Source organism: Passer domesticus, chromosome 13 (assembly GCF_036417665.1).
Source record: "Passer domesticus isolate bPasDom1 chromosome 13, bPasDom1.hap1, whole genome shotgun sequence".
NCBI lineage: Eukaryota > Metazoa > Chordata > Aves > Passeriformes > Passeridae > Passer > Passer domesticus.
Window position 1 is genome coordinate 2,314,198 of NC_087486.1, and position 25,796 is coordinate 2,339,993.

At 49.0% G+C, this 25,796-nt stretch overlaps 1 protein-coding gene across 2 annotated transcripts; it reads right to left on the reverse strand.

Annotated features, from left to right (window-relative positions):
- Positions 1 to 991: 991 nt before the first annotated feature.
- STC2 (stanniocalcin 2) lies at positions 992 to 13,313 on the reverse strand. Of its 2 annotated transcripts, none has more exons than XM_064387835.1 (4): positions 12,941 to 13,313; positions 10,698 to 10,840; positions 8,064 to 8,275; positions 992 to 4,649 (listed from the first exon to the last, which is right to left on the reverse strand). In XM_064387835.1, the coding sequence occupies exons 1-4, from the start codon at positions 13,101 to 13,103 to the stop codon at positions 4,262 to 4,264; spliced, it is 906 nt and encodes a 301-aa protein (XP_064243905.1). In that variant the 5' UTR covers positions 13,104 to 13,313; the 3' UTR covers positions 992 to 4,261. The 2 variants fall into 2 exon arrangements, with proteins under 2 accessions (XP_064243905.1, XP_064243906.1); XM_064387836.1 differs by lacking the exon at positions 12,941 to 13,313 and adding an exon at positions 12,022 to 12,156.
- Positions 13,314 to 25,796: the final 12,483 nt, after the last annotated feature.

Below are 25,796 nucleotides of genomic sequence, written 5' to 3' on the forward strand. Positions count from 1 at the left end.
AGCAGTCTTAAAAAAAAAAAAAATCCGTGCTTTATGTTCTGAGGTGCTTTCTCATAATTTCCCCATCCCTTTGCTGCCTACACCCCGACACGGTATGAAAATGACTTTGGAGACAACACAAAGGGCTGCTTGCTTTTTGTAAACCTTAGGATTTTGCTTTTCTGCTCTGCTGAAACTCCAGTAAGAATCTAAGATTTCGATATCTGATTTAAGAGAGAATTACAGCTCCTGTGATATCCCTGTACAGAGCCACTGGCTGGTGCTTACTGATAGGTTATTAATAGCTGCCAGCGGGGAGTGAAAATGGATGTCCTCTGGTTTTAGGGCAAAATCTTGAAGGGGTAACTTGCTCTGTGACATGAACCGAGTCTCTGGTACGTGCAGGACAAACCTTATCAGCTCTTGCAGCTTGCAGAGAGGTTTGCTGCTGTGTTTGTTAATGGGTCTGGCTGGAATCCAGCACTTGGGGCTCCGGGGGCTGCCAACACCTTGGCCACAGGCAGGTGCTGTGGTCAGCCACAGATCCCCTCCCTGGCTCCTCTGGGAGGCACTCAGGGATGCTGGGCTGTGCCTGAGGCCAGCCTGGCTGAGCACGGTGTGCCAGAGGGCTTTGGGAATCTGGGATCACCAGGGCAGTGAGGAGAAACCCCCAGGAGCTGCAACCAAAGCCAGGAGGGGGCTCTGACAAACTGCAGTGACCCCAACCCACAGGGAAACCTCCTGAAGGGGCTTTGGCTGAGCTGCAGAACTGCAGCAGCTTCTGCTTCCTATTTTCCACCCTGGAGTTGATTCTGCATCTCCATTCCTGCCTCAAACCGAGCCTCCAGGTCTCCCTCTCCTGGGGAATGAACGAGGTCTGTGCCCTGCTCCAGAGGGAGGGCTGGCTCTGTCCCCATGTCCCTGTGCCACTGCTGGCTCAGCTCCAGAGGGCTCTTCCCACCCCTTATCTCACAGCAGCTGAAACTCCAGCTACACAAAACCCAGCCACAGACTTATTCAAAACATTTATTAGTGTTTAAGGAAAATAATAGTGTGTGAAAGGTACAGAGCTTTGTCTAAAGCCATATGCATTTTCTGTATTTACAAGCTTATTTGGCTGCAAACTCTACACGAGATAAAACTAGTATGTTTTTCTCCCAGAGATTTGGAATTAAGGACAGTTTGTCTTTTATTTATTTATTTCATTTTATTTTTTCTCCTTTTAGTTCAGCACTGTAAGTTAGGACAGCATTTTCCAGGGTTTACTGCTATCTTTTTTCCTGTAGGCGTTTTGCTTCTCTCGCAGTATTTTCATTCCAGAACAAGGCTCATTCCAGATGCAAAGCATAAAGGAAACATTCATACCTTGGCTTTTAAGCTAAACCTCCTTCATGAACAGCAAGTTCATAAGGAATGTTAATTAAAGCATCATACAGTATCTAAATGGACTTTTTTTTTCTCCTTTTTCTTTTTTATAAAGAATTAAGGCTATGTAGATGTCACAATAAAATAATCTCAGGTAAAACACACCCTATCTGTTAGATATGAAAGAAAGGTTTAACAATAAATAAATGATTTATGCTGTCAATAACATTATGGAACTGTATAAAACTATATTTACGCAGCTTTAAACATAAAAAAACCATACTAGTGGCATGAATATATACAACACAGGTCATGACATACGTTTAAATTATCATAGCCAGCAGTGTTCTTTTTTTTAAATGGGGACACTATAATAAATAGAAATGTTAAATATTTACAATAATAGCATATGTGGAATCAGTAGATGAACACATAAAATCTTCACACACAGAGGAAAAAAAAAATGATGCCTTATACAAAAATCCCTCCCACCCACAGCTTGTCCCCCCCTCCCCAATTTTCATTGACTAAACAAGGGGAATACACAATTTTCCCCACAGAACCAATGAATACAAATAAAACTGTATGCATGCTGAGGTGATATGTTGACTGAGACATTCAAAGATGTAGATCTCTGTTTGGTTCCCATTGATGAATCAAGACCTCTAATGACAGAGGGATCTTATTTTAGTTCAATGCAAGAACATTGGTAGCAAGTTGTTGTTTCTGGTTTGTGTTAGCTTTTTTTTTTTATCGTTTTCTTCTTTTTTTATTGTGCTAAAATGCTTGGATTGTCTTTTTGGTTTGAGCTTGTTCTTCGTGGTGGTTCTGTGCCACCAAGGGGGAGAGGACACTTGCAGGAAACCCACGGAGGCACACGCCAGAAACCTTCTTAGGGCACCACCAGCAGGATTTTGGGGCAGAGGAGGTGGCCACGAGAGTCAGGGCCAATCCAGGGTGCTCTGTGGGGCAGCCTGGGTGCCCCAGGGGTGGCTGAGCTGTCACCAGCCCCACATGGGGCAGATGCCACACTCACTGCACCATCACCGTGGTCTTTGCTGCTACAGCACCTGGCCTGATCCCAGCCCTTCCCACTGAAACCAAATGAAAATTTCATCACAGAGCTTTGCTAAAATCGGGCAGGATCGAGGCCACGTCTCTAAGCAGAGACCTGGTGATCACAGAGACACCTTTTCAACTCAACTGTCCCCTCCTGCCTCCTACGTGGCTGCTATTTAAAGCAGTGCCTCCAAGTTCTGCGGGTGGATCCCTGCATTAAACCCTGAATGTAGCTATTAGGAGCCGTGCTCACTTAGCAGGAACTGAAATCTGAGTTGGAAATTGTAGCCAAATTCCAACACCCTCCTCTCCTGTTTATGCAGCTCCTTCCCACCATGCAGCAAGACGCACGTTAGTTCATGGGTACGTTCTGTCTCTGCTGAACTGCCTTCCTGCCCCCACAGCTTTCCTCCCCAACTTTCCAAACGAGAAGGCTCCAATCCCCGGTGTGATTCCCACTTTCTAAGAAAACCTCCCTTTTTTCCTCTAGAGGAAGCTGAGAGCTCACCCTCCTGTCCCTGTGGGTGCTGCAGCCTCCACTTCCAGTACAATATCTGGGAATATAGGATTGCAGAGCTGCAACCTGAGAATAACAATTGCATAGGGGGTAGGAGAGATATGGCCAAACACCTCATTCACACTTGAAACTGCTTAAAGACAATAAGCTCGTGACACTCTTCACCTTCACTAACTCGTTCTGTGGAGATTGGTTGTCGTTACCTGCACAAGAATTACAAAAGCCAAGTCAATCCCCTCTCCTTGTCTTTGGCATTTGGATAAACCAAGCTATAGGCAGGTTAGAGTGGGGCTCCACATCCCAGCAAACCACACCACACTGCTAAGGAGAGGCAGGCCTTCAGTGCAGCCCTGATAAGAACTAAATATATGGGGATTTATAGGGTTCTTTGCTGTCTGAGCCCACACCTGCCCCTTTAGGCTTGGGCTGTAAGGGTGGAAGACCTGTATCACTGAGGGGGCAGATGGAAGCAGAGCATGCACAGGGTTTTCAGAGGTCCATGAGAATACTTTTGGGGGTCCTCCACCCTGTGCAAGTCTTAACAGTCACATTGCCTTGTCTGGAAGCTGATTACTTGCCTTTGAAGTGACTGGGTATGGTTCTGTGATCAGCAAGTGTCAAGTTATGCAGTTGTTAGAAACTAACAGGGGGCACTTAAAACCAGGCAGCGTCGCCCAGGTGGGAACAATGGCTCAGAAGTTACTTCAGAGAAAGTGGTGGAGCTCCAGACCACACGGTTCCTGTGCCAGAGACGGGGCAGCTCCTTCATTAGAGAGCTTCACACAGAGAGCCCTGAGCTCTGGCGTTCCCAGCCACAGGCAGAAACCAAATCCCCCTGGAATTCAGCCATCTGCTGTAAGGCTGTGCCCTGAACCTTTGGAGGTGCTAAGCCACAAGCAGCCACATGCAGCCTGGCAGAGCCCGCTTGGAACCTTCTCCCCTGCCAAGGAGACCAAAGGGAAAAAAAAAAAAACCCAAAAGGAAAAAAAAAAACAAAAACCCCAAAACCAAACCCAACCCGACAACCCCCAAACAAAATCCTAAATTTCAGATGATGTCCGTTTCATAAAGATTAAAAAAAAAAAAAAAGAAGGGGGAAAGAATTTAGCTGGAGACATTTTGCCACGCGAGCGGCGAGTTTGCTGGATCGATAACCCATTGCCACTGCTCTCCCTTTGCTACTATATACACACTGATGCCGAGGTCCATAGATATCTTGCAATGCCCTGTGCTTGACCTCTGAATGGGAAATGCTTTGGAATGTCCATAGACAGGAGGATGGAACTCGAGGGAGGAGGATTCCGGGGGAGGGCGGGGGGAAGGGGGAGCTGGTGCCTCTTTTCACCTCCGGATGTCGGAGAAGTCGGACAGTTCGTCTGCCCGGTCCAGGATGCCGTGGGCCCCTTTGGCACCGTGGCCCCCGGCCTTGGCCCGGGCGTTGGAGTGGCCCTTGGCACCTCTCTCTCCCTTGGCTGCCCGTGGGCTCTCCCTGTGCTCGGGGTCGGCGTGGGCCACCATGTCCCCACGGCCAGCAGCGGCCCTGCTGCCTTCCCCCACCTTCTTGTCGCCTCCCAGGACGGCGTCGCCGTGCACGGCCGAGGTGCAGAAGCTCAGGATGGAGCAGAGACTTCCCCAGTTCTGTTCACACTGGGCCTGGACGCTCCTCGTTATTGCCTTTTTCACCTCCTCGCCGCAGGTGAGCAGGATGTTCACTAGGTCAACGTAAGGCCTGGAGGGAAAGGGAGCAGGGAGAGTTAAAATCCATCCCAGGGAATCGGTGAAGAATCTGCCTCACCCTCCCTGGGCACAGCAAATCAAGTGGTGTGAGTCCCTGGCAACCCCTGACTCAGCAGCAATCCTGCCCACGTTAATTATGGAAAATCCCATATTCTAATCAGGCGTTTTGCTGCAGGAAATGCACAGTGGCATCCTGTCAAAGCCTCTCTGGATTGATTGATCTTGCTTGCTCTCCCCCTGGAGATACTCTGGGAGAACTGGAATGTTCACCAGAGAACAGATGAGGTCTTGCTTGGCAAGTGGAAGAACTGTCTCACACTTTCTGCCTCCATCTCTTTCCATACCCTCCCCTCTTTGTGACTCAGGACACCAGGCAAAGGACACTTGCTCCTGTCCAGAGCTGTCAGCTTCACCAAGCAGGCTCTGCCTCTGGGTGAATGGCAGCTACATTGCACCCACCAGCCCCCAGTCTGCAAGAGGGAGGCATTTTCTCACTCAGCTATAGAGTCTCTGGCTTTCCTCATCATCTCTGGAGCACAGGGTGTTGATCTCCATCACAGGCAAGATCCTATCTGGAGCCAGGATCTGCCTGAACAGAGCTCAGACAAATGGAATCCACTTTGGTGGCACTTTTTTCTTCCCACACCAAGTTTTATTTCTTCATTTCCTTGCGGAGCTTTCAGTATCCACCTTTTCCCAGCCAAACAAGGACTTAAAACATGCCCTGGCTGAATCCCCTCTGTGCTTCTCACCCAGCCCTGAGTGTCCCCAAGGCACCAGCAGCTCGAGCACAGGCACTCGGGCTTCTCAGCCACAGGTCACCGAGTGCAGCAATTTTAAAATACTTGTGGTCACAAGTTTTGTGGGTCAATATTGATGTTGTCTATTGACACAACTGCTCAGCTGCTTGCAGGCCCAGAAGGACGTGCTTAAAAATCTTCCATGGCAGAAAGCAGCCAGAGCACAAGGGGAAAGCTGCCCAGGGCCAGCACTTGTGGCTGTGTGGGGTGGGTGGTGGGGCTGCACCTCCTGGGCACCCCATCCACCAGCTCTGGTGCCTGTGGACAAGTCTAAATCTATTCTCATTAACTTAAAACAGAAGAGATGAGGAAAACCAACAGATTATGCTCAGTGTCTAACTTTACCAACCACTTAAACTCATTTTGAATCGCTAATCTTGGAGAGCCACCTATTCCCCCTATCTCAAAATATTTCCCATGGCTGGATTGTTCCTGCTGCTCAAAAAAAAAAAAAAAAAAAAAAGTTACTTGGAATGCAGCAGGGACCAATCTGCCAAGGCCTGTCACCACTTCCACCATAGCAAATCAGCCTGACCCCCACAGCTGACTCAGGAGGAGGCTTCGCTGCCCGACCGCGTTCCCAACACTCATCGGGAGAGAACAGCCAGAGCAAAACAGAGAACAAGCCTGAGAGCTGCCACTTGCTTCCCTGCTCTTAGGTTTTTGTTTTAAATGTAAAGTAGGAGATAACAGAGAGCTGAGCACGTTGCATACAAAGTGATCCAGCAAAAGGACATAAACCTCTGTCCCTCCCAAGAAATGAGTTCTTGAAATTAGGCATAACCTCTGCAGAAATCTTTGTAAGAAAAAAGGTCACTGGTATGACTAAAAAGTGGCTCAGCTGCCAAATATTTCAGGTATTCAGAGCCTGCCAGAGCCCTGCGGATTAATACTGGCCCATTTCTCCTTGCCTGTTTTACTTTCTGCATTTCAGCCGGCCTGACCAGAGTACCTGAACTGAGCACAAGGCTGCAAGTCAGCAGACGTGATTTTATTTCCAGCCCTGCCACACTTGCCTATTGATCTCGAACAAGTTCCTTAGTTCAAGAGCTTCAGAGATGGCCTCTAAATTTAGGGGAGGGGAGGAGGCTGGCTGGTTCTATTTGGGGAGTCCCGCATAGGAGAGCCGAGCTCCCACTCCGGGAGATGCTGGAGTGTAGGAAGCGCTAAATGAGATCATGCAAATTATAGGTGTTCAGCTGAATGACCCTCTCTTCTCCAACCAACAACCCCCCAGCTCAGCTCCCCAGAAATAAGCAGCTGCCTCTGAGCATTCCTGCTTGAGCCTGTTCATAAAATAAGGATAACTCACTCCTCCTCGGACAGGCTTTTGGCTCGCACGCTTCTTTTCATCCCCAAATGATGGGGGGAGTTAATTGGTGCCAAGTACCCAATTTATAGCTGCTGACACAGCCCAGAGAGGTGCTGCTGGGCAGGATGGAGCCCTGCTGCCCATGGCCCTGGGCACAGCAGCTCTGCCCCCAGCCATGCCTTTGATCCCAGCCTCAGGAATGTCCAGGGCAAGGGCCTTGCTTTCAGGCCACCATGTCCAGCTGGAACAAACCACAGCACAGGATTTATGGGAGTAAACTGGCATTGAAGCATCTCTCTGCAACTGCAGCTGAAGTATTAGTGGGGGGGTGGTTTTCAGCACTAAGGGAATCAGAGCACAGCTCCTCTGGGTAGTGAGGAAAATAAAATGCAAGGCTAAAATTCCCAAAGAGGTGATTCTGCAAAAAAAAATTTGTCTCTCGAGTTTCTGTGCTAATATCAAGGCACAGAGGTGTGGTAGGAAGATGCTCTAAGGTTAAGCCTGATGCCAGGCTGTGGCTCAGCCTTCTTGTTTCAGGAGTGAGACGTTCACCTGCAAGAAAAACAGGCTCTGATTTTTGCATTTGTGCACAAAGAGTCAGTACAAACAGCTTGTGCTTGGTTTGTTGCTGTCATGTAGCAGCTTTGATCAATTCCAAGTAGGATTTGTGCCTGCCATTCCTTGGAGGACAGCTGTGCTCCCAGTCAGAGGAATGAAGTCCTCAAAAATCTGACTTGTGCCTTCATTCTGTACAGCCCCATGTTTTATTAAAAAGCATCTGAGATTAATAAAGAATAAGATGAATGGGAGATTACCTGGGGGACTGCAGCTCTTTCAGGGACAATTAACTACAAGACATTTCAAAGTATGTATTTAAAGAAGAAATTATCATCTTGCTGACAACTTTGCATTAAACCCTCTTCCCCCTTCTTTAGTTGTCACCTCTAACAGGATACCGAGGTCAAAATGATGCCTTTGAGCACAGAAAACAAAAAAAGCATTGTGAGATGCCTCTGGAAATGGCAGCCACCCATGGTGTATCTGCCAGAGCACCAAGGGGACTGGCACATCCAACTCCAACTCATTTCACCTCCTTGCACAGCCACATTTCAGCCCTGCTACACAAACTTCAAGGGGCCCTGCACAGAGAGCTTTGCCTTGGTGCTGTACATGGGAAAACAAGAGGTGCTTAGGGCCAGAAGGAGGTGAAACAGCTCTTGGGCAGATGCACAGCCCACTGGCACTCCTGGAAGGAGCTCCCACGCTCTGACTGCACCAGCACGGAGGCACTTACTCATGCTGCAGCAGGTCTTTGAAGTGAATCATCTCCACAATGACCTGGACGTTCTCCTTGGCAGCAGAGCAGAGGTCATGCTTCAGGTAGCACTCCCGCTGTAACTGGAACACCATCTCTTTAATGGCAGGGCACTTACGGCTGATGCAGCTGAATTTATGCCTCAAGGCATGAGCCTTACACTTCAGAGCGTCTTTAATGAAGGATTTTCCCTGAGAAGGAAAGAAATGGAGTAGGTCTGTATTTTTGTCCATTAAGCACAGCAGCTGATTTATGCCCAGCCAGCTGCTTCTCTGCAGGACAATGTCAAGGGTTATTACAGTGCTAAGGATATCACTTCATGGCTTTCCCCTTCTTCTCTGCCCTTAGAGACCCTGCCAAGTTACTCAGCTTTGCTATCCCAGTGGACCTGAAACACCCAGGGCTTCCTCACTGCTACCCTGAGGTTTCCTCTGCCCCAACAGATGAATGCCCAACGAGGGAAAGAGCAAAAGTAAGCACCTTGAAGTAATTCAGTGCTGGAGTTACTGGATTAATTTGCTTCCAGGGTGGCAGAACAGGTTCACACAAAGGAGAGGGCACCCTGCCATGGTTGAGCTCCTCAGGACCACAAGCAGATACCCATTCAGTAACTGCAGGGTTTTTTTTTAATTTTAAAATTAGTTTACAAACTCAGAGACATGTAGGCACAATCTATATGCACCTGGCCTATTCCCCAGCTATCACTATTTTCCTCCTTGGAGAGGGACTCAAATCAGCACTAATAATAATAATCATCATCATCATCCTACAGTGTCTTCATGCCTGTTGCAAGAAATTCGAAGTGAGGTTAAGAAAATCACACCAAGATGCTAAAAAATAAGGTGGAGGAAAGCTGCTTTAGCAGCATTTCTTTAACTACTGTGACTCCTTCACTCAGTTGCTTGGTGGGCATCAAACCTATCCCTTCCTTTCCTCTTTTATTGGACCCTGCAGCTACAGCTCTGCTCAGATTCCTTGTGCTTTGCTGAGAACAGGCTCATGGAAGGCAATGCCTCCAGCTCTTCATCAGCCTCAGATTCTTTTATGCAGGTGCTCCATGAAGACCAAATCCTTTATCCCAAGAGTGCAGTGCCCCAGCTCCACTGACACTAAATAAGATTCACCCAGACCTGCAAGCAGATGTCGTCCCCAAATTGTTTCAAGCCAGAAATGTTTCTTGCTCATCAAAGAGCTGCTTCACCCTTTCTGTTTCCCATACCAAAGGCTCTCCTCTTGCCCTTCCCTCTAGGAACAAACACACACAGCACAGTAGGCAAACAGGGGTGAAAAAGAGAATTCTTATATAAACCCAAACTGACATCAATTCTCGGGTTTCAGAGCAGAGAACAGAAAATGGCCAGTGTTAGTCTTGTCATTTAATGCAGCTTGAAGTAACTGGGGATGACACAGAGAGGAGCTGTGAAAAGCCATGTCATAGCAGAGGTTAAAGTCACCTTCATGTTAAATAAAGCTCCAGGGGTTTAAATCTTCTGCTCTGCTCTGGGGACAGCCTGGATGTGAGACAGGCTGTGTTTGATGAGCAGTATCTGGGGATCTGGCATCAATGGCTGCTCTCAGCCTCCACAGCCACCATTCCCTGCATTCCCAACTTTCCTTCCCTACTCCTTCGGTCAACTCTGTCCACTGACAGAAATATTGTGCAAAAATAAATGAGTGTTTTCTGGAAGCCACTTGGAAATGAAGTTGAAGGTTTTCAGATACCCACAAAAGCAGCAATTCCCATTTTAATGAGTAGCCAGGCCGTCGTACATCCTTGAGCATTTGAGCCTAAAGCTCCAGCACTCCTAAAAAGTGCTCCCTACTGGGTGGTCCCACCACCCCTCATGGGACAGGCTGGATCCTGAGGACAGCTCTGCTTTGTGCCACACTTTGAGCAGTGCCATGTAGCTGGTGCTTCTGGTCAAGTCATTCTGCAAGCTGCCCGGTCAGGCCAAATGCTGCTGGCCTGTCGGAATGCTCCCTTCCCTCCACTCTGAAATGGGAGAGGAGGTTTACAAGACATAATAACAGGATGGCTCAATGATGCATAAATGGTCTGGGGAGAAAATGAAGGAGACAAACTTAATACCACATACCATGCAAGTAACGTATTTTAACGTCAGTGCTCGAACCCAAGGCTTGCTTGGGTACAGCAGCTTTGGGAGGCTGCCTGGGCTGGTTGTGTGCAAGTCTTGAGGGCCAGCTTTGGTAACTGCCCATTGGGAAATGCTGAGATAATTCTAAATGAATTGTTGTGCCTCATAGTCGGCTTTGAACAAACATGGTGTAGAGGCTTAAGCCACCCAGGTTTCCTAAACTCATGTTTGGCTCCATGAAGGGTTCTGCTGGAGTTATCCTGGGTACAGGAGGTGGAAGGGATCCAGGCAGCTGCAGCTACAGCCAGCCTGTCTCCTAGGACACGTTGCTGCTTTATTACTGTCCTGAGGTCCTGATTCTGGACCTTTCAACCAAAAAATTCCTAGTGAATTAGTGAATCACGGCAAGTAGGCCAGCTCTGGGAATTTTTCTGTGCAAAGATGTGTTAAGGAGCTGCAGAACATGCCAAGTGTGTGTTAGAAGCAAGCAGACAGGTAGGACATCTCCCCGTGTTACCTGGGCATCGAATTTTCCAGCGTTGTGCAGGAATGTCATGCAGATCTCGTGTAAGCCTCGGATCTCGCAAGAATTGTTCTCAAAGCACTCAAACACTCCACATCCCACATCGCCAGCATTTACCAGGCAGTGCTGGATTTCAGCTAAAACGAGTATTGGTTAGAGTTAATTTGAAGAACTCCTCACAGGAACTGGTGGTGGGTAGAGGGACAGAGTTGTTTTGCTACCAACATCAATTTGAGGGAAAAATGCGTGACAATGGTTAATCGTGCCCGTTTTTCGCAGGAATTAGGCCAAAACTTGGGTCTATTACGTTATGAAAGTGATATCCAAGAAGTAAATGCCAAATCCACTATGCTTACGTCAAGATATTTCACTTGAGAACTGTCTCATGCTCTTGCATTCCTCAGGAGCAAAGGACAGGCGTGATTTTCGCGCTCTGGCTTGTGCAAAGCCCCCCCCAGCAAATTTAAGTGCCAAAATGAGAAGTCCAGGACCCAGTCAGCCAAAATTTTTCATTTTTGGTACTTTGAGCAAGTTTCTGGTCATTTAGCACAAGGTTTTTTACAGCCCACTGGGTTTTGCCTGTCAGGATGTCTCTCAAGTTAATGGCAAAACTCCCACTGATAGGCAAAGTCCTTTGCACCAGGAGTTGTATAAAAATGCAACTGTGTGCTCAGCTATGCAGAAATCAATAGAAAAGACTTATATTTCTATATGTAGTACATAAAATAGATGTACTGGACCTAGCAGTTACATATGTGTTTATTCTGCCCTTTCAGATGTTATGTAATACTGCAAAAAATGCTGTCTAATACTCACTTTCAGGAAAAAAAAAAAAAAGATAACAAAACCAAACCAACCCCACCAACCCAAAAAATCTAATTCTTAACATGACAGCTTCTAGTCCTTTAAAAAAATGGATGTAGTAGTACTGCCAGAGGGAAGGTGGTTGCTTAAAAAGCCTGGGGATAAAGTTAAACAGGGGCAGCTTTTAGACCAGAACTGAGGATGCTAAGAATTCCTGTACTCTGTGCCCTGTGGTACCTTTAATTAAAGTTCGCCCTTGGGAGCCAGCCTAATCCCCCTCGAACCGCAGCGCGTTTCAGCCATCCCCAGCCTCCCCCTCTGCCATGCGGTCCATTTGCAAGTCTTTACAGCAACTTTCGGTCTAATTTCCACCCGCTGCAAGGCAGAGAGCGAGGAGCCGCGGATGGAAACGCCGGAGTTCTCACGACCCCCCCGCCACCAGCCCAAACCCAAATCACTACCGCCGCACTTTTTTCCCCCCTTTTTTATTTATTTTTTTTTTTCCCCCTTCTACCTGCCCTGAAGTGCATCTGGGGGTGGCACAGGGGTGGGATCCAGGGGTTGCCGGAGCCACAGAGGGAAGGCTGAGCGAGCACGGAGGGGGAAGGGGCACTGGAGCCCTTTGTGGAGCGGCAGCGCTGCGGAGCGCGGAGCCGGGCGCGCTCGGGGCCGGGCAGCGCGGCTCCGGTGCTTGTGTTGGCATCCGGATGCAAACCCTTTCTGCCGGATCACATGTCCTGGCTCCAGCGTGCTGAGAACTGCACAGTGCCGTGATTCACATGTGGCAGTCCCTAATGGGCATTCGTGCATTCCTGCTCGTGTGTGTTTAAACACGTCTCGCAGCGCGGAGAGTGTTAAAAAAAAAAAAAAAAGAAAAAAAAAAGGGGGGGGAAAGGGAGAAAAGGGAGGGGGGGAAGGGAAGCGTCTGGATCCCGCGCTCTCTCTTTGCACGGCTGGGAAGCGATCCAGCCAAGTGCACGCCCCAACTCTCTCTTCCTAGGCAGATAATGCCCGGGGGAGGGAGCGCGGGGGGCGGGAGAGGAGGAGAGAAACCCCCGGCCCGTTGCATCACTGCCCGGCTCCCTCCGGATGGAGGCAGAGCCCCGGTGATCATCCCCGGACCCTCCCGGCTGCCCCCGGCCCTCCGCCCGCTTCCAAACGCTGCGCCGAGAAACTTTCTCCTCGCCGGGCTCGCAGCATCTCCGCGGGGCTCCGGCCGCGGGGCCGCGGCTCTGCACGGGCAACACGTGCTTGGCAGAGCCGGGCTTTAAAGGGAATTGGGAGCGAGCTCCGATTTCCTGCGACGATTTACGCCTGACAGTCGGACAGCGAAATAAAACGCCTGTCACAACTCGACGCGGCTGCAGCAGCAGCAGCAGCAGCGAGGGGAGGGGGACACGCAGCGGCCAGCCCGGTGCCCCCCCCAGCCGTACCTGTGTTCTGCAGGGACAGGCGCCCCTTCTGCTGCGGGGTCCTGTCCTGCGGCCCCTCCGGCGGGTGCGTGGCCTCAGTGCCCGCGGCCGCCCGGGCGCTGGCCAGCAGCAGGGCCAGCAGCAGCGCCGGGGCCACCAGCTTTCCGCCGAGCTCCGCGCACATGGTCGCGCCTTCCCCCCGCCGCCGCCGCCGCGTCCTCCCCCGCGGGGTGCCGCACCCGGGCCCAGCGCGCTGCTCGCCGCGGCCCCGCGAACCGCATGTGCCCGGCGCGGCGGCGAGCGCGGAGTGGCGGCGGCGGCGCCGGAGGGAGCCTCAAATATCCCCGCCGAGCCCCGGTGTCACTCGCATGAGGGAGCCGAGCAGGTGTCGCTCCGCGCCGCGGCCAATGGCAGCCGCCGCCCCGCTCCGCCCGCCCGCCGGGGGCCGGCCCTGCCCCGCCGGCAGGTTGCGGCCGCCCGCCCCCCGCCCCACCCGCGCCGCGCCGGGGGATGGGGGTGCGGGGGGCAGCGGCACCCGCCGGGGCTGGGGGAGGGATGGCAGGAAAAATGAATAATATAGGGGAAAAAAATAAAAAAAAAAAAGGAAGAAGAAGGTGAAAAATTTTGACGCGCTTGGGAGGGAGGCGGCAGCCAGCGGTCCCCCACCCCCTCGGCAAGTTCGGGGCGCTCCCGCCGCCGGCCCTGCGCGAGGAGCAGCGGGGTGCCCGTGCCCGGAGCCGGCTGCCAGCGCCGGCCGTCCTGCGGCACTGCCGCCTCATGGCAAGACTTGATTTCAAAGAAAAAAAAAAAAAAAATCCCTTTCCGAAGCAGCTATTGCAATGACTTTCTTGGAAACCTTCCACTGCCTCGGTTTTTTCCCCCCCCCACCCTGGGATTTTGTACCATGCTTGCTGCGAGGGGATTTGAGCCAAGTACATCACTTCAAGGGGGGAAGTGGTACCCTGGGTGCACGCCCGGATGGACGAACAGGGACGGGCGCTGCTTTCCTGGGGGGACAACCCCCCTCAGACCGTGGGGTGAGCATCACCCTTGCAACCCCCCCAGCAGCTCTGCCTTTTGTCCGGTAGCTGGAGCGGGGTGGGGGACACACACACACCACAGCACGACGTAGGAAAATCCGTAGCAGGTGATGAGAAGTGCCGCGCTGGCCGGGGAGGGGCGAGCGCGTCTCCCCTTGCCCCTGCCGTAATGCACATCAGATGTTTCATCAGACCCCGCCGTCCTGCCGCCCCCTCCCCTGCAGCCCCCCGGCAGCGCCGTGCCGGGGGCGGGGGTCCCGCCGCGGTGGGGTGGGGGGCGCAGCTAGGAATGTCTCCAGCTGCTGCTGCCGCCCGCTTCCTCACAGCTGTCAAAATGCACTTGAGGAAATCCACTCACACCTCCCCGAGCAAGGGTCTCCTCGGCGGGACGTGACACCGCGCCGCAGGACCATGGCTCCACGGCTACGCACCGGCAGGCACGTCCCGACCCCCCCCGGCAGCCCCCAGGCCTCCCCCGGTTTTGTCTCAAGGCCCACGGGGTTTGTGTGCCGGGGCTGAGCCGTGCGAAGTTTTTATTTTAGTGTTTTATCCTCGCGGAGGGTTTGACATCGCAACGTCTTTTTTTTTTTTTTTTTTTTTTTTTTTAAGGTTGAAATTCTTAACGGCGGTGCCAAGCTCGTGTGGAAATTCCCTTTTATCAACATGCTGCTGCTTTCGGAACTGCAACTTGCAGCTTTCCTCTGAGGAGCTGGCTGTGCCAGTGAGGATGTCTGCAAAGCCCCCGTGCCCCTGGGATGGGCTCTGCCCTTTCTGACAGCAGGGCTAATAGAGGAATTGCTTTTTCTTCTTCATTTGTACCTCACCCGGAGTGCCTGGCTCTTCTTTTGTCCTTGTTCTCTTACTATTTATACTGCTGAAGAGTTTTGCTATTTAATTGCCTTTGCTAGGTCTAACTTAGCTCGAGCACTCCTAGACTGGGGGCTGAATGAGTTGAACTCAGGCAGGAGAATTTAAGGGATGGCAGTTTTTCTCTGTTGTAGGAAATAACAGCCAATGCACTGCTTCTAACCAGTGAGTTTGTATTACATCTATATAAAATATTATTTTTTCCAGTGCCTGGCAAATGATGGTTTCTCGTAATGCTGTTTCCCTGCTGCTTTCAGTCTGATGTCCTCCTGCAGCCATTCCTCACCAATCTTTCTGCCTCTTTTTAAAGTTACAATTTTTGGACGTGTTTTACCTTTTGGACTTTTGCATTCTGTGCAGTGTCCATCCTCCAGACCCCATGTTCCTCCCTCAGCTTGATTCCTCTAGTCAGCTCTCCTAATTTCTCAGAGCCTGTCCTTCGAGCGCCACAGCCCTGACTGCCTTAGTGGGCTGCTCCTCCTTTTCAGCCCATATTGTATTAATCGCTGCAATCAAGGTTATTTTAACATCTTTTCCTTACCAAAACAGCCCCTCCTCGTGTCACTTTGGGGAAGAAATGTGCACGTTGAGCATTTCCCATCTCCTCCTGCTCAGCAGAGCTGGGCAGCGGGTGGCACTCAGAGCTGCAGGATTTCCCTGCTTTTCTCTCTCTCCAGGTCACTCCTTGGGGTGCTCCTGGGATTAGAGGACCTGGTGCCATGCAGCCTGTCCTCAGGGAGTCAGGGAGCTGTGGCTGCCCTTTGGAGTGAGTGCTGTGAGGGATCCACAGGTCATGCTCCAGAAAATCTGGCATCTCTCGGAGCGTGGCGTAACTCACTCCCTGGCAGCAGGATGGACTGCCAGGTGATTTTATAGAATAGCTACCAATTCCAGCGATTTAGGGGCTGGTTTCCAGGGCACTTGGGATGCCTGAATCCCAAAGGCACTGCAGCTTTGCTCCAGTGGGCACAGGAGCCTGAGTGCAGGATGGTGTCCTGCTGCGAGGCGTTTGAGGACATATTTGAGCAGTAACGCCTGGAGAGGATCATAACTCCTTCCAGAAGCTCTGAGCACCTGTTGGCTTTCAGGAACACACTCTGGGCTGCCTTTAGTTAACATACACAGGCTTTTCTTTTTAAGAGTGTTTCATAACTCGATTGAGGCTTCATATGATCAAGCAGTGGCACGAGCGTTTTGCAACTGCCTTGAAATGGGAAGCGTTTAATTGTTTGGCGTCTTTAGGGAGATGAGCTGCCCTCATGACTATTAAGAGGGCTGTGTCCCTGCAAGGCCGTTGCAGGCAGGTGAAGGCTGAGGAATGCTGTGCAAGAGGCTCCAGCACACCCAGTTCTGAAGGACAGAGAGGCTGATGACTTCAAAAGGGAAGAGGATGCTGTGGGGAAGGTGTGCCAAGGTCTGCATTCTGGGCTTTCTATCTGTGACTAAACACATTTCACACTAGAGTTAGAGTGAGCTGTGCTGTGCAGCCCCAGCAGCGCAGTGGGATTTCATCAGACTCCAGAAAATAAGCAAGACGGGGGAATTTAGTGTTGCCTCTTCTCCCGGGTAATTTTCCCACCTCGAGGCTTAGTGCAAGGTGCTGACTTGCAAATGACACATCATTACGAGGCCAGCCCAGAGCTGCAAAGCCCTGCTGGGAACGTGGTCAGGAGATGGGGGGAAGCTGCCTCTTGGACTTGGTTCCTCCTGGTGTGGGACCTGCTCTGGGAACACGTTGATTTAATTCCCACAAGCTGGTTCTCGGATGGTGCGAATAAAGCTGCTGACAGTGACTGAAATGGGATTCGACACTGGAGAACCTGTTAGGCTCAGTAAATGTAGGTCTGTTGGGAGGCTTCAAAGGGTTGTATTTTAAGCCACTTTTCCCCTCTCATCATCGATTTTGAATTTCTGGTAGCTAGTTTTTATGAGGAACGAGCAGAAGTTGACAATAAAGTCACAGAAAATTAAATGTATGGAAAGCCAAAGCTAATTATATTAAAAATTACACAGACATTCTCTTCCTGATTGCTTGTGTAAAAATCATGTATTTGAGGAATGTTCTCAATGAGTTATGGACAGGTTTAAAGCTGATGTGGCTTCTTTGATAAAATATGAACTATTGGAAAGATTTATAAGAGTCAGAAATGCTGCCGAATATTTCAGTATTTAGAGCGGCAGGAAACCACTCTGAGATATTTTTAAAACAGGTATTTACTCAAGTAATTGGTTACTTTTAATGTGGAATAAGAAAACCTGGTGCAGCTCTATTGGACTTGACATAAAAGACAGGTATGTAATTTGTGAGCAAAACAGGGTGGAATGTACACATTGTACCTGGGGAGGTATTTCAAGAAAGACAACTCCTTGAGACAAAAAGCCAAAACAACTGACACGCCGGGTTACATGCCAGAATTGCTTATTCCTCAGTTAATCAGCTGTGTAATGAGTGTCCAGAAACAATCCCTTCTGCCCAGGTAGTTTAAGTTTCAAACTTCGTCAGCTTTGTGGCTGTCATAAAACGGATTACATGGAAGTTGGACGAAAAACACATGTTTCTGAGAACATTTTGGTTCAAATAATAATAATAATAAAAAAAATGTGGCAATGCCTGTGCCAACAATTTACTACAGAATATCTGAACCAGATGCTGTTAAACTGTAATTCCAAACAATTTGCCAGAATTATATATTTACTTTATTCTTGAAGTCAAACTGAAGATATGCATGTTTTCTATTACTGGTGGATATAAACAAAAATGTGATGAGATTACAACTCATATAAGGCAGATAATGCCCAACAGTCAGGATTTCTGGGACTACTGCACGAGCTAAGGAGAAACTGGAAGTTCTGTTGGTAATTATGTGTGACAGGGTCATCAAAATGGGGCTGTTCAGACTGAGACATATCAGACTGCAGTCTGCTTAGTCACCACAGAAGAGCTTTGGCCAAAAATCATCCATTTCTCCCTTTTTCTCACAGTAATACATTTTTTTCTGCCCTGAGAGAACAGGGAAGAGAACTGCAAGATGTGGAGAGTTACATTCTTAGCTAAAATAATCCATGGAAGGGTCCTCTGCTAGGAGATACTTGTAGGCCATCTCCAACTTGCTAGCTCTTATGCAGATGAGCTGCTCAGTGATGGCTGAAATGTCAGACCCTGACATCAGGATCAGCATCTTGCACGGACAGAGTGAGTTTTAGCAGGAGTTTTTATGGCATTGCATGTCATTCAGGTTATGGAGGCTGCTAGCTGGCGCTCCCACAAGCTGAAACAATCTTTACCTACTGTCAAGAGGCTCTCAGAAAACCTCAAATAATTTCCTCGAGTGAAGTGGCTACCTCAGGCAGCTGCAGCCTGACACAGAGAAGTGCTGAACGTCCTGTAGCACCCCTATTCCCAGGCTGGCTCCAAATCAGCAGGGAGAAAAATCCATCAGGGAAAAAAATAAAAAATTGAGAGTTTCAAGAAGCAGCTTTGATTTAGAGAATTGTTCAGCAAAGTCACCAAAACCGAATCCCCCTGAGTGCTGTAAAGGAAAGAAGGATCTGCAAAAGATTTGCAGTGGAGTCTCTGGTTTCATCCAGACCACGGCCTGCTGGGACACAGCTCTGGCTCCCAACCCGGGGCTGCAGTGTGGGATCCAGCTTGGAGGAGCATGGAAACTCCTCACAGCTCTTCTGCAGAAACCCTGCTTGGTTTTGGGAGAGAAGAGAGCAAAAAAGCATTTTCTGGGTCCCCCAGCTGAAGACCCCGTGGCACATAAAGCATTCTCTTTGTTTTATGTGATTCAAGGTTAACATGGGCTCAGTTATGTGCAGCATCAGATCCAGAGGTGAGCTGGGTTTCACGTGCAACACAGGATGGTTTTGAGTTTTTGAACCCACCAAATCCTGAAGCAGTATCTAGAGGAGAGGAGAGAATTACTGCTATGACATTAATGCCAAAGCACAATGCAAACAATTTGATCCCGTGTCCCAGGTGACATATTTATCAGGCACACCCAGTTTTTGTGTGTTTGTGGTGCAGTTACACGAGGCAGAAGTTAAAGACAGGCAAGATTTGCTAGTCCTTTCTCCTCTGAAGTACCAGATCCTTCCAGTGTTCTGGTTCCTCCATTCCTCCTCCTCCTCCTCACCTCGTGAAGGAGCCACAAGTAAAACTTGCAGTCAAAGTGAACATTGACAACATTTTTTTTTGCTCTGGGAAAAAAAAAAAACAACCTACCTTGGCATTCCAGGCCTTCCAACTCACACTAAGCCTACCAGCTTGTGGCCAGACCAAAAGCAAAATGCTCCAGCCCGTGGTGGTAGGACTATCAGAAAGGCAGGTCAGGTAACGGGACTGTAATTCCATGGGGCTCGCCAAGAGGGAAACGTGCCAATGTAATTAGAGTGGTAATTATAGCACCCGAGTCACCACCCACAGACTGCACCGAGCAGCGATTCCACAATCAGAGTCCAAACAATACAGTGCTCTGGAGCTGCTCTGGCTGCTCTCAGCTGGGCTGACCTGGGACCCGCAGTGCATCTGCTGCTCCTGGGAACGGCCGTGCAGAGGCCAACAGCTGGTGGAGAAATGAAGGCTCAGTTTTTGGTTTTATGTTGAACCCAAGAAATTCAGTGCAATCCTGCAGGGCTGGGAAGAGCCCTGAGGGAGAAAATCATCTCTGCAGTCTGATCTTGGGCTCTCACTGGCCTTCCATAACCACGTTTCACTTTTTATGTATAGATGGTCTTCCCACTGCTTTGGGAGTTCTCAGTTGGATCAGACAACAATTAACCCATAGGTCCAGGTGTGCCTCTGGCCTGGTAGGACCTCTCTTTTCACTCCTGTGGGATCTGGGCAGATGCTCTGACACACAGCACAGCCTGCTGACCATGTTGCCTTAGAGGTATGGCACCTGTGACCTACATGACACAATTTATAGGCTTTTATTCTTCCTGTGGAATAATGAGTACTGTAAGTTGAAATTCACATTAAAAAAAACCCCCACACTTTTAAGTAAATAGTTAATTGTCAGTTGAGGCTAAAAAGATTCTCCAAATCTCAGCAGTTATGAGCCAGGCTTAGAAAAACCAGGGGTCAGTGTAGGGGGCAGAGTCACAGAGCTGTGGTGCTGCTCCAGCTACCAACACTGGACAGGCAACTTTTAAAATACAAATTATGGTCCTGCTGCTGTCATGGATCTTACTGGGGCCACTTGGATGCAGGAACTGCCTGAACCCCTCTTTCTGCAGGGCTAATGCTGGAATCTGTTTTCAAATTAACGTAGTATTTACCCACCACAATGTAACTTGCAGTAACTTTGCCACCACGATGTGCCTCTCGCCTGCATCACCCCTATCTGTGTTCATTGAACGTGTTTTTACCATGAATAAGGTTTGCTTGTGGTGGAATCCTTTTATTTTGTGGGGCTGTGGGGACGGGAGCCCCGTCCTGGTGTTTGTACCTTGCCCTGTGCTGGCTCTGGGGAAGTTGTATCCACAAATGTTCCCTCCTGCTTCCAGCAGGATCCCACGCCAAGGAAAACACATTCCTTGAAGAGATAGGTAATTGCTTGAGACTTTGTCTAATGTTAGAGCAAGACCAAAAGAGCACTTGAACCAGTTTAGTATTCATAATAATACGTGGTTCAGAGCTGACTAAAAGGCTATAATTCTTTTGAGGGGTTCCTCTGACATCATAAACCACCAGAGCTCAGCCAGTCAGCAGAAAGCAAAGATTGGATTATAGCTGGGCTCATCAGCATGGCACCGTACATGGCAGTTTCTCATGTCTGCAAAGGCATTATTTCAGAAGGTTTTTTCCTCCTCGTTCCAATTCACTTTATAACCCAAAATGGAAGAATTGCTGGCTGCTGTTTTCTGTGTGAAAAACCCTCAGAGATAATACTTGCTGTCTTTTCTGTCCTGGTGTAATCGGATTTTAATCTGGAAATGTGTCCAGGAGTGCAATTCAATCCTTCCACCCTCTTGATAAGCTGTGGTGCTGCACTACAGCTCTAACAGCACATCTGGCTGGTGCACGAATGGCCCCTCATGGAATTGTTCTCCCATCTCCCCAAGAGTTTTGCCCATCCATGTACCAATCCTGGGCCCCATATTTACTGAAATATAATCTAAACACAATAATATAATGTAAATACATACATAATATAGCATAATATAATGTAAACATAATATATATGAAATATATTCTGGATATGAGTTTGGTGGGTCCTTTCTTGGGGCTATTTCAGCTACACCCATTTTCACAGTCAGCAGTAAGTTCTGTGTGCCAAGCATGCCTTGATTTTTGGTTGATGTCATATTGCATTCAGAAGTAGCTGGGGACCATTTCAAAACAGAGATCTGTTTATATAAATATTTATATGTAATTTTCTGATAGCCTCGGGAAACCAAGTCAGTGACTGAGGAAATAAATAAGCATGGAAAAAATCATAAGGGTATTGTTTATGACTATAGACAGATGATAATAACAAGCAGAACGAATTCATTGGAGAGGCAGAGCTGGCATGATGGATGCTAGCTTTTACACCATGTACTAAACTTTCTGTACATCTTGTCTCAGAATTCCTATTTCATGAAAACCCACAGGAATAAATTAGTGTGTGGGTGAGAGGTTCAGGCAGAGCCGACTTGAGGGTGGAATGTGCAGAACAAGACCACAGACAGGGTGTCCATGGCCTTCTGCTGCCTCCTGGGACTCCTCTCTGTCATTTCCAGTCTCTGCGTTTAGCCAAGTGTCTCTTCTGATAACTTTGGCATTTTGGCTGAGGTAAAAGCCACCTGTGCTTTTGTGCTTCTGTCCCCAGCAGCTTTGCTGGGTGCCCTGAGAGCTCTGAGGCTGCTCTGTGTCGGTGATGATGTCCCCAGCAGGAAGGTTGGGGTGGCTGTCCCCAGGCATTCCATCCAAGTGGAAAGCAGGCTGGGATGTGGAGCAGCCCCTGCTCCAAGGGGTCAGAGCAGCCTGGAGGGGGACAGAGCTGGTGGTGACAGGGCTCCGTGTCAACATGTGCCACCCTTGGGTGATGGAGAACGGGCACAGCAGCCTCAACTCTGCCCAAATCTTTTGGGAAAAGTGCAGGGCACAGGCTTGAGCCCAGCACAAGCTGCACTGAGGCCAGCCTCAGCTTGAATGGCACCGGGCTTGGGTTGCCAGGAGGGTTTTCAATAATAACAGCAGCTGTCCCAACCAGTGGCACAGTAACACCCATTTATATGATTTATGGGAACACTGTATGTCATGATTCCAGCATATACAAGCAGGACTGAACTCCTTTTTAGCCTCCTGAATAGAGGCAGTTGTGTAATACCCACAGGAGCTCAGTACTTGTAGGAGTATCCGGCACTGCCTGTGGCTGGAGGAGCTGTTTACATCCATCATTTCAGCTGACCCCATTAGGAGCTTTTGCAAGCAGCAGGAGAAATTTCCCTGCTGTTGGACCTAGGAGAGCAGGTAGCTTGCTATCTTCCTGAGGTTTCCACGTCATCCTGCCTGCTCCTGTGGCATGGGGATGCAGTTTGTGTTTGGGTCTGGATTATCAGTGAGCATAGAGCTGGTATTGTCTTGGCTGGCCCATCGTTGTGGGCAGACTGGCTGACTACAGTGGCTTGAGTCCTGAGATCATACCAGCAATTCTTCTTCCACAGCCGGTCTCCCGTTATAGGCTGCTGGAACACACTGGGGTATTTCCAAATTCTTCTTTTTTTTGCATCTGTCTAGGAGGGTTATGGAGTTCCCTCAGTTTGCCTCTCCTTCAATGAACATCTCTGGCGGGCTCAATGCACTAAGCAGGACCAACTCTTTGGGTTTGTGTTTGCTAAAATATAGGCTGTTCAATTTCCTCATTGCTGGGAAGGATTTGTTAGGCATGGAAACCTTGGCGTGCCCCTTTCAGAGCCCTCCTGACACAGGGAACCCTCAGGGACGTGTGGATACACATCTGTGTCCATACACATTCCTCCCCGTGTGCCTGGAAAGCAGAGCTCAGCACAGATGTCCTCAGCTGGCTGAAGAGCACTGAGGAGAGGTTCAAAGTGGCCTTGTGACAGCGATTCACAAGAACAAGTCAGGGTCATATTCTGCAGTCTTCTATGAATTCCAGCTTAAAAAAAAATAAAGTCGATTGTGTTCTTTGCAGTGAAAAAAAAAAAAAGTTTCTCACAACCCATTTCCACCCTATTTAAAGAGAGTATTTTGTAGTGATTACATTTTGGGGTTAAGTGTATTATGTTGGGCAAAGTTTGATAATGGATGCTGGTGTTATTCAGCTGACCTTGATGGATCATCACCCCAGAGAAGCAATAAAGACCGAAAAGAAGAGAGCAGGATATGGGCTGGTGATCTAAGATCAGCTTGGTTTTGAAGTACTTTGAATTCAGACACATGAGAAAGGATTGTTTTAGGCAATTTTGATTGATTGCTATTTTTTTTCAGTCAAAAGTCTCTATTAATTGGCTGACATAATAGTTCTGTGCCTCTTCTGTGAAGTTTTGAACAAACCTGCACGATTTTTTGGCGCCTATGAACAGCTTCTATGCCAAAATGTGTCTCCTGAAATAATCAGATGATTAAATCTCCTGCCAGGAGGATATGATTTCTCTCAAATTGATGCCTAGTCCCTGCAAATTTCATCTCTTGTCTCATTAAAATGATTTGGAGCCTATTATTCTCCTACCAAAAGTTCAGCCTGTGTTTTAAGGACAGAAACAACATAACCTAAGTGAGGATGTTTTCATTTTTCAAATCTGGGGTTAGACTGTGTGTCATTCTCTGACGTATCTCTTGAGCATTTATGGCTTTGAATGACGTTCAGCAGAGCAGATTATCACTGTTTTACTTTGATATTTGGGTGCTGTTTTAGTCTGGTGGCACCATATCTAACCTCTGAACATATTCCCCTTGGTGTATCCCATCCTGGGTGTTTGCTCTGGGATAAAAATGGATTTATCTGTGAATGAAGGCTTCAACAGACAATCCTTGTGCCCAAGTGTCTCCTGGCATCTGGCTCTGCTGCAGCTGGGTGTGCTGAGGGCAGTTCAGGCAGTTCAGATTGCCTCTGGCTGTGCTCCAGGGTAAGATTTTCTCTTTCCTTGCTGCCTGACCAGTGCGATGATGACAGAGCTTCTGGAGGGCTCTCTCTGCTTTTACTGCAGGCTCCCAAGTCCTTCAGTCCTGGAGAAGGGACTGGCCTTTCATGAGAGCCACATTACACCTTCCTCTTCTCTCTGCTGCTGCACCTGCCAGCCTTTACCTCACTGAGCTGTTTCAGAGCCAGCCTCTTCTCCTGTGACACCACGTATGCTGACCTCTGTCCCCTGTGACGTGACTTTCCACCAGACTCCACCTGATTATGTCATTTTTCTGCAGAATATGGTCTTTGATCCAGCCTGAACTGGTCCAGCAGGAGCAGCTGATTCCCACCAGCCTGTATAAATGGCACAAAGGCCTGGAGGACCATGAATGGGTTTTGTGAACAGGATTCACCACAATTTCACTCCAAGTCCACACGAGGAGCAATTCATCTCTGTCACAATTCACCACAACTTTACTCAAAGTCCACATGAGGAGCAATTCATCTCTGTCACCCTGCAGGGACAGTGAGGAAACCATGAGTTGCCCCCAGAGTCAGCAATTGTTCCTATTCCCACCCACTGGAAATGTCCAGGAGAAAACTTAGCTCAGTTAACAGAGAGATGAGCCCCCTCCAAACCAGCACCTTTCTCAGTTAATTTAACTTCCCATGGTAAAACAGCAGGTAGCTGTTGGGTCTGATGGGTCACTCAGAGCCCCACTGCCCTGCAGACAGTGATCATTTTATTGACATATCTTATAATTTATTGTTATACCCACATGAACTCGACTAGGAGTTGGATTTCTCCTGACGGGGCTGATAATGATAGTTTATTTAGTTCTTGCAGTTCCATGTACTTGAGGCATGCATGTTTTCCATGGGACAGAGTTATTTCTGACCAGCAGTGTGGTTTCCAGGCTGTCACTGTCCCACCTTTGATGGCAGCTGAGGTTTTGCTTGGGCCTTGGGGACAGCTGGGGATGGGGACTCTGCTGCCTCAGCAACTTCTGGTTTCCCCCATGTGGTTTCCCTACACTTGGGCAATCCTGTCACAGGTGACCTTTGTCTCTGCCTGGAGATGGCATCTGGCCTCAAACCCCTGTGGGAAACACAAGCTCTTCTCCGAGCTCTGGGACACCCACCACACTTGGGCACTTGGGGCTGCTCCAGTTCTCAGCAGCTCGCTCACAATCCTTTTGGAAGGGCTTCATCCTGCACACAGGGTAGGAGTGGAAATTGCACACAGATGGGAGCTAACAGCTGGTGCTTTAACAAGACCCCTCTCTCTGCTTCCCTGGGGGAATCTGGCTCGTTTGCATCAATTCCCTACCTGCCTTTTCTTCACCAGTGCAGATTTTGGATTTCCTTGGGTCGGTTGTTTGTGACCTGACTTTTCACAACAGCTTTTTTTTTAGTGGAGCCCTGGTATGAACAGGCATCTTTTGCTGTTGTGAGTTTTGCATTCTGCTCAGTGCAAGCTGCTTCCCAAATCCATTTCTGGGTGAAGTGCTCCACCAGGACATCCCAAAGCAGTCTCCTCACTGCACGTTTTGTGCCAGGCCCATCTCCTCCCTCTGTCTGGCATTTCCAGCAGTTTTCATGTTAGCTGTCTGCAAAACTCCACTCTGTGCAGGCAACAGGAAAAAAAAATAGAGGAAAAAGAATTTTACTAATAGTTATTGGTAAGGCATTTTTGTCTAAAGACCTAAAGTCCTTCATGAATATTGCAGTGGCTGCTGGGCTGGCCTGCAGTCCACACAGCCCCCATCTGCTGTGCTTTTTCAGACTTCAGTTCATCTGCTCCCTGCTGCACGTCTTCACCAGTGGAATAACTTTTTCCTAGCTGAAAGCCTTTGCCAGCTGTGCTAATACTTGCTTATAAACTTGCTT